We start from the raw sequence: 8,296 nt of genomic DNA, 5'->3' as shown, positions 1-8,296 counted from the left end.
TATTATGAGTCCTGACCCTTACACTGTATACTTTATATTCTACATTACATAGTCCTGACACTCGTCCTATAATCCCCTCATCACTGTCACTCCTATAGAAGACAGTTCTCGTTGTTTCCTCCCTCTCTGACTAAGGTCCATGAATAAAGAAATGATCTGGTAGGAGATCAGAGGACCCATTTACTAGTTACCTTGAGGGGGGAATTGTAAGATCCTCAGAGACAAAGCTGCCTGATGTGGGCGGAGTCCTGGTTTAGGGGAACCAATCAGCTGATGTCTAGTAATAATCTTTGTATTTCTATTTTAGTAGATGGACGGGAGATGAGGAAAACCTCAGAGGATTGTCTCACTTTGTCTCCAGACTGTAAAGTAGAAGATGAGGACATCACACAGTATAGTCCAGGAGAAAACCCGACTACCTCAAATGTCCATCCGGCACCACACAGTGTAGATGGACCATCGTATTCCTCTTATCCCGAGGAACCTCAGACTGTGCGGGACGGGGCCGGACCATCGTATTCCTCTTATCCTGAGGAACCTCAGACTGTGCGGTACGGTGCCGGACCATCGTATTCCTCTTATCCCGAGGAACCTCAGACTGTGCGGGACGGTGCCGGACCATCGTATTCCTCTTATCCCGAGGAACATCAGACTGTGCGGGACGGTGCCGGACCATCGTATTCCTCTTATCCCGAGGAACCTCAGACTGTGCGGGACGGTGCCGGACCATCGTATTCCTCTTATCCCGAGGAACCTCAGACTGTGCGGGACGGTGCCGGACCATCGTATTCCTCTTATCCTGAGGAACCTCAGACTGTGCGGGACGGTGCCATCCTTCCAACACATAAGAGGTTTCCCTGTCCTGAGTGCGGGAAACGTTTCCGTTTTAAATCCCGTCTTAATGCACATAAAAGATCTCACACAGGTGAAAAGCCATATTCCTGTCCTGAGTGCGGAAAATGTTTTGCAAGAAAATCACAACTTGTCCCACATGAAAGGTTTCACACGGGAGAAAAGCCATATTCCTGTCCTAACTGCGGGAAACGTTTTTCAGGGAAGTTCAGTCTTAGCAGACATCAAAGGTCTCACACGGAGGGAAAGCCGTATTCCTGTCCTGTGTGCGGGAAATGTTTTTCACAGACGTCCATTCTTTACAGACATCAGAGATTGCACACAGGCGAGAAGCCGTATTCTTGTCCTGAGTGCGGGAAATGTTTTGTACATAAATTAAACCTTGTCACGCATCAGAGGTCTCACACGGGAGAGAAGCCGTTTTGCTGTCTTGAGTGCGGGAAATGTTTTTCAGATAAGTCCAATCTTTATCATCATCAGAGATCTCACACAGGGGAAAAGCCGTATTCCTGTCCAGAGTGCGGGAAATGTTTTTCACTTAAGTCCCATCTTTATACACATCAGAGATTGCACACGGGGGAGAAGCCATATTCCTGTCCTGAGTGCGGGAAATGTTTTTCTGATCAGTCCAGTTATTACAAACATCAGAAATCTCACACGAGGAATAAGCCACTTTCCTGTCCTGAGTCTGGGAATTGTCCGTCACAGAAGTCCTCTGTTTACAGTCATCTGAGATTGGACACGGAGGAGAATGAACTTTCCTGGTCTGAGTGAGAGAAATGTTCCTCACTGAAGTCCTGTCTTCCTGTACATCAGGGGTCCCACACAACCCTGGAGGTGTATTAGTGAGTGCGGGAAATGTCTTGTATATGAATGTTGCTGGACATGTGGGGAAGAAGCACCCCCTGATATACACCTCAGATATACTCCATGGCTGATCCTCATCATGGAAGAAACAGTTGATAAGGAGATCAGAGATCACCAAAGACATGGATGAAGTGTTGTACCGTGTCGGCCATTGATAGCAGGAGAAAAATAAAAATGGAGTCATTACCTCTCATTGGCTGAGTACATTTTGTGGTGAAAACTCTTGCAAGAGGTCTGTTTTCTCAAGTCGTCTTCCAGGACGAAACACGTTAACCCCACTACTTAAAAGGCGGTCCTCTAGGCTTATTATAATAAAAGTGGAGTCATTACCTCATTGGCTGAGTACATTTTATGGTGTAAAAACATAGAGGTTTGTTTTTAAAAAAATGTAATAAAAAATAATATAAACATTTTGGCTGTATTTTATGTCTACATTTTATTGATGATTTTCTATGCTCATTGGTTCCATCTAGTGGTCATAATGTTACCACTCGATGGAGCTGAGGATCATAGGAAATCACTGTGTTCATTGAATTACGAACAGAATTTTTCATGGCTGGGCAAATGCTTTGCACATTTTTAATAATATAGACCTCTTAGTTTCCTTCAGGAGACATGGATTGCTACAAATAACTGAGATGATCCTCATCCACTTATGAGTACAGAAGACATCAAACAATATAAATTAATTAAACTAACAATATTAACCACCTCCCGCCCGCCCTATAGCCGAATGACGGCCGTAGAGCGGGTGCTTTCGTCCGGGTGGCCGTCCCTGGACGTCCTGGTGTTTACTTCCGTAATGCGCGCCGCCGCGGGCGCGCATTGCGGAAGTTTTGTGCTCGCCGTGTCTCCCGGAGACAGGCAAACACAGATCGCCGTGAACGGCCAATCAAAGCGGCCGTTCACAGCGCGATCGCAGCTGCCAATGGGAGATGATCTCAAATGTAAACATATGAGATCATCTCCCATTGCCGTGTCTCTCCCTCCTCACACAGAGACAGCGTGTGAGGAGAGAGAGGATCTGTGAGTGAAATTTTTTAGTGTGAATAAAATCTGTCAGCCCCAGTGCCATCTGCCAGTGCCGTCAGCCCCAGTGCCATGTGCCAGTGCCACCTGCCAGTGCCATCTGTCAGCCCGAGTGCCATCTGCCAGTGCCACCTGCCAGCCCCAGTGCCATCTGTCAGCCCCAGTGCCATCAGCCCCAGTGCCATCTGTCAGCCCCAGTGCCGTCAGCCCCAGTGCCACCTGCCAGTGCCATCTGTCAGCCCCAGTGCCGTCAGCCCCAGTGCCACCTGCCAGTGCCATCTGCCAGCCGCAGTGCCATCTGCCAGCCCCATTTGCCAGAGCAATTAGCCAGAGCAAATAGCCAGCGCCATCTGCCAGTGCCAGCCCCAGTGCCATCTGTCAGCGCCATCTGCCAGCCCCATCTGTCAGCCCCATCTGTCAGCCCCATCTGTCAGCCCCATCTGCCTCCAGTGCCATCTGCCTCCAGTGCCATCTGCCCCCAGTGCCATTTGTCAGTGCCACGTGTTGTCAGTGCCACGTGTCGTCAGTGCCACCTGCCACGACAGTGTCACCTGTGATCAGTGCTGTCAGTGTCAGCTGCCACATCAGCGTCACCTGTCAGTGTCATCTGCCAGATCAGCGTCACCTGTCAGTGCCATTTGTGATCAATAAAAATGTCACAAAGATTGAATTCAGCTGAGGAGGCATATGATATTCTTGCAGCCGACGAGAGCAACGGGGAGGTTTCCGCTTCGGATTCCTCCTCATATTCGGATTGTGAGTCTGACGTGGACTACGAGCCTGTCCTCAGCAGCGGTACCATGACAGCCTCAGAGGAGGAAGATGATAGTCCGCCCGTCAGACGAAGGCGCACTGGTGAGGAGGCGCTACCATCCACCAGCACCGCAGAGCCATCCACCAGCAACCCAGTGCCATCCACCGGCACCACCATACCTCTGCAAATGCCAAGTACCAGTGTGTCAACTCGGCCCCAAAGGGTTAGGTCCCGTGCCAGCCTTCCCTATTCCCTCCAGAACCCCTTGTGGCTTCCTCCTAACTCAGGAGAAGCTAACGTTCCCCCTTTCACTGCCAACCCAGGAGTCCAGGTGGACACACAATTTTTCCCTGATGGACTTTTTCCACTTAATTTTTACAGAGGACATGCTTGAATCCATTGTGGTCCAGTCCAACCTATATGCCCAACAATTTATTGAAAGCAACCCAACGTCCTCTTATGCCCGTCCCTACAAGTGGAGAGCCCTAACAGTGGAGGAGTTTAAAAAAAATTTGGGCCTCACATTTTGTATGGGACTAAACAATAAAAATGAAATACGTGCATATTGGTCATCCCGCCCCATCTATCACATGCTCATCTTTTCCTCAATAATGCCCCGGACCAGATATCTCATGATAATGAGATTCCTACACTTTAACGACAATACCCAGTGCCTTCCCCGGAATGGCCCAAATTTTGATAAACTTTACAAAATTCGGCCGCTAATCAATTATTTTTCTGAGATCTTCCCCCAGTTGTTTACCCCAGACCAACACATATGTGTGGATGAGTCCCTGATCAAATTTTCTGGCAGGCTGGGCCTAAAGCAATTTATTCCCTCCAAAAGGGCCCGCTATGGGGTGAAAATGTATAAATTGTGCGACCGAGCCACAGTGTATACATATTCCTTCATGGTATACAAAGGGAAGGACACCCAGCTACATCCCCCTAATTGCCCCGAATACATCGGATTGAGTGGGAAAGTTGTTTGGGAACTCATAAACCCACTCCTGGAGAAAGGCTACCACCTGTATGTGGACAATTTTTACACAAGTTTACCCCTGTTCCGCAACCTCCATAGAATGCAAACTCCAGCATGTGGCACCGTAAGAACGAACCGGAAGGGCTTTCCTCAAAGCCTCGTCAACAAAAGGTTAAGAAAAGGCGAAGCGGCGAGTTTACGGAACGAGGACATTTTGGCTGTGAAGTGGAGGGACAGAAGGGATGTCTACATGCTTTCTTCGATCTACAACACTTTTATTGAGATCACCAGGAGGGATGGCCCAATACAAAAACCCACTTGTATCCATGAGTACAACATGTTCATGGGGGGTGTCGACTTGAACGACCAGATGCTCGAACCCTATCTTGCCACGAGAAGAACATACAAGTGGTATAAAAAAAAATTCAATTTATTTCTTTAATTTGGCCATATACAACACGTATGTAATCTATCGTAAATCCACAGAAAGACCCATACCCTTCCTTGGCTACCAGGAGGAAATCACCACTGCCCTTCTATACCTCAACGGCCCACCACAAAACATTCAATCCGATGTAATTAGCAGACTCTCTGAACGCCACTTTCCTGATAAAATCCCTCCCAGACCAACAGGCCGAAGACATCAGAAAAAATGTCGGGTGTGCAGCAAACGAGGAGTGAGAAGAGACACCACTTATCATTGTGCCCAATGCCCTTCCCAACCAGGCCTCTGCATAGGTGACTGTTTCCACCTTTACCATACTTCAGTGAATTATTAGTGAAGTATGGTAACCATAACCCTCACTTCCTGCCATTTACCTTCACACCCCTTATGTCTCTGCTTGCTCTGTAACTGACCCTGGCTTGTTATTCGACCACGCTTCTGCCTACTGATTCTGTTTATGCCTCTGCCTGATCTGGAACTGACCCTGGCTTGTTATTCGACCACGCTTCTGCCTACTGATTCTGTTTATGCCTCTGCCTGATCTGGAACTGACCCTGGCTTGTTATTCGACCACGCTTCTGCCTACTGATTCTGTTTATGCCTCTGCCTGATCTGGAACTGACCCTGGACTGTTATTCGACCACACTTCTGCCTACTGATTCTGTTTATGCCTCTGCCTGATCTGGAACTGACCCTGGCTTGTTATTCGACCACACTTCTGCCTACTGATTCTGTTTATGCCTCTGCCTGATCTGGAACTGACCCTGGACTGTTATTCGACCACGCTTCTGCCTACTGATTCTGTACATGCCTCTGCCTGATCTGGAACTGACCCTGGACTGTTATTCGACCACGCTTCTGCCTACTGATTCTGTACATACCTCTGCCTGATCTGGAACTGACCCTGGACTGTTTGACCATGCCTTTTGCCTGCCTCTTGGACTGATCTTGTACCCTCTCAGTGGACTAGTGGGATTCATAACAGGGGTCTCACATATGTGAGGGGCTCCAGAATAGTTTTTTTTGGATGAAGAAGACAATTTCCTTTGTTTTCTCATTCCTAGATTAGGGTCTGGAGACTCGGAGGCTTCAAAGAGATTTGGGTGGGAGAAGCCTCTACCCCTATCCCCATTCTGTCCTGAACAAGGCCCTACTTCTGCCTGCTGCCTGTAGGACCTATACCATCATGCCTCTGCCTGTCGCATGAACTGACCACACCACATGGATGGACCATGTTCCTGCCTACTACCAGGACCAATATTTTGGCAATGCTGACGATCTCTGCCTGCACTGACCTTGGACTGTATATGGACAGTATCCCTGCCTGCTGCCAATATTGACTATGGACAGTATACCTGCCTGTTGCCTGGAAAATTGTGTTCACTTTTGCTGACCAAGTCCCTGCCTGCTGCCTGGACCAGTGCTATCATCCTGTGGACAACTGCACTGCTAAAACCACAGGTGATCTTTTGTTTACTCTTTTCTCAGCAGAATGTATTTTGGGGTGTAATTCTTGGTATGTGCATGCTATGTGTCCCTGGAACACCTGATGGTGTTCCTTGCATGTTGGGCCTCTGTATGTGGCCAGGCTGTGTAAAAATCTCACATATTTGGTATTGCCATACTCAGGAGGAGTAGCAGAACGTATTTTGGGGTGTCATTTTTGCTATGTACATGCTATGTGTTGGAAATATCTTATAAATGGACAACTTTGCGTAAAAAAAAATGCGTTTTAATTTTTTTCCACATTTTCCCGAAACTTCTGGAAAAAAATAAACCATTCAAAAGACTCAATATGCCTCATAGATTATACATTGGGGTGTTAGCTTTCCAAAATGGGGTCACTTTGTGGGCATTTCCATTGTCCTGGTGCTCCAGGGCCTTCAAAAGTGTAACAGGTGGTTGAGAAATGAAATGTGTAATTTATGCTCCTAGAACGCCTGATGGTGCTACTTCAATATTGGGCCTCTGTATGTGGTCAGGCTGTGTAAAAGTCTCACACATTTGGTATCGTAATACTCAGGAGGAGTAGCAGAACGTATTTTGGGGTGTCATTTGTGGTATACACATGCCATGTGAGAGAAATAACCTATTACATTGAAAATTTTGTGAGAAAAAAAAAAAAAAATCTTCATTTTGCAAAGAATTGTGGGAAAAAGATGACAACATCAAAAACCTCACCATGCATCTTACTAAATACCTTGGAATGTCTACTTTCAAAAAAGGGGTCATTTGGGGGGTATTTGTACTTTCCTGACTTGTTCGGGTCGCAAGAAATGAGATCGGTCACCAGTACATCAGGTGTGATCAGTTTTATATGATTCGCACCACAGATTGTAGACTCTCTAACTTTCACAAAGACCAAATAATATCCACTAATTTGGGTTATTTTTACCAAAGACATGTAGCAGTATAAATTGTGGCCAAAATTTATGATTTTTTTTTATAATTTGCAAAATTTTATCACAGAAACAAAGAAATATGCGTTTTTTTTCAAAATTTTCGGTCTTTTTTCATTTATAGCGCAAAAAATGAAAAAACCCCAGAGGTGATCAAATACCACCAAAAGAAAGCTCTATTTGTGGGGAAAAAAGGACAAAAAATTCATTTGGGTACAGTGTTGCATGACTGAGTAATTGTCATTCAAAGTGTGAGAGCACCAAAAGCTGAAAATTGGTCTGGGCAGGAAGGGGGTTTAAGTGCCCAGTAAGCAAGTGGTTAATCCAACCACTTGTAGCGCCCTCTAGTGTACAGTCTAGTTGTGAGGAAAATTTATTCTTACTCAGTAGCTGTCTGGGTAATTGGTCAGGGTTTACTGTAGGTCAGGCTGGAGGAACTCTACAGATCGGGCCTCTGGTACCTCTCCTTGGCTCTAGAAGCTACCAGAAGTTTTTAGAAGCTAGTGGGTGAAGCCGAAGAGAGGCCTACTGGAAGTCAGCTGTCTGGTCCAAAAGTTGCTGGATTATTGTCATCCTTCCCCGTTCCTGTGCTTCCCCGTTCATGTGCCCCTGTGTCTTGCTGTATTCTTGGATTCCCTGTTGCTGACCCAGCTTGCCCTTGGACCTGTCTTGTCTTCTCTCCTGCTTCTAACTTTGGCTTGTCCATCGAACCTCACTCACTGCCTGCCTCCTGTGTATGACCCTGGCTAAATCCTGACCATGCTTTCGACCTCCGGTGCATGATCCTGGTTCTGGCTCCTGATTTTGTTTCCTCTCCTCTTCCTGATTGACCTCCTGTACGTTATCCTGGTTCTGTCTCCTGACCTCGCTTCCCCTCCTTTTCCCAACTGACCTCCTGTGCATGATCCTGGTTCTGGCTCCTGACCTCGCTTCCGCTCCTGTTCCCGATTGACCTGTGCATGATCTTG

At 47.0% G+C, this 8,296-nt stretch overlaps 2 protein-coding genes across 2 annotated transcripts in view; both read left to right on the top strand.

Annotated features, from left to right (window-relative positions):
- LOC143955793 (uncharacterized) overlaps positions 1–8,296 on the top strand; it is a 136,862-nt gene that overhangs the window by 38,523 nt on the left and 90,043 nt on the right. The gene's annotated exons all lie outside the window — the stretch shown is intronic.
- Positions 84–2,132, top strand: LOC143955788 (uncharacterized). Its single transcript, XM_077465910.1, has one exon. The coding sequence runs from the start codon at positions 235–237 to the stop codon at positions 1,624–1,626; it is 1,392 nt and encodes a 463-aa protein (XP_077322036.1). The 5' UTR covers positions 84–234; the 3' UTR covers positions 1,627–2,132.

Source organism: Lithobates pipiens, unplaced genomic scaffold (genome assembly GCF_037356315.1).
Source record: "Lithobates pipiens isolate NorthernLeopardFrog02 unplaced genomic scaffold, aLitPip1_a1.2 Scaffold_35, whole genome shotgun sequence".
Taxonomy (NCBI): Eukaryota; Metazoa; Chordata; class Amphibia; order Anura; family Ranidae; genus Lithobates; species Lithobates pipiens.
This window is presented reverse-complemented; position numbering and strand designations above follow the sequence as displayed.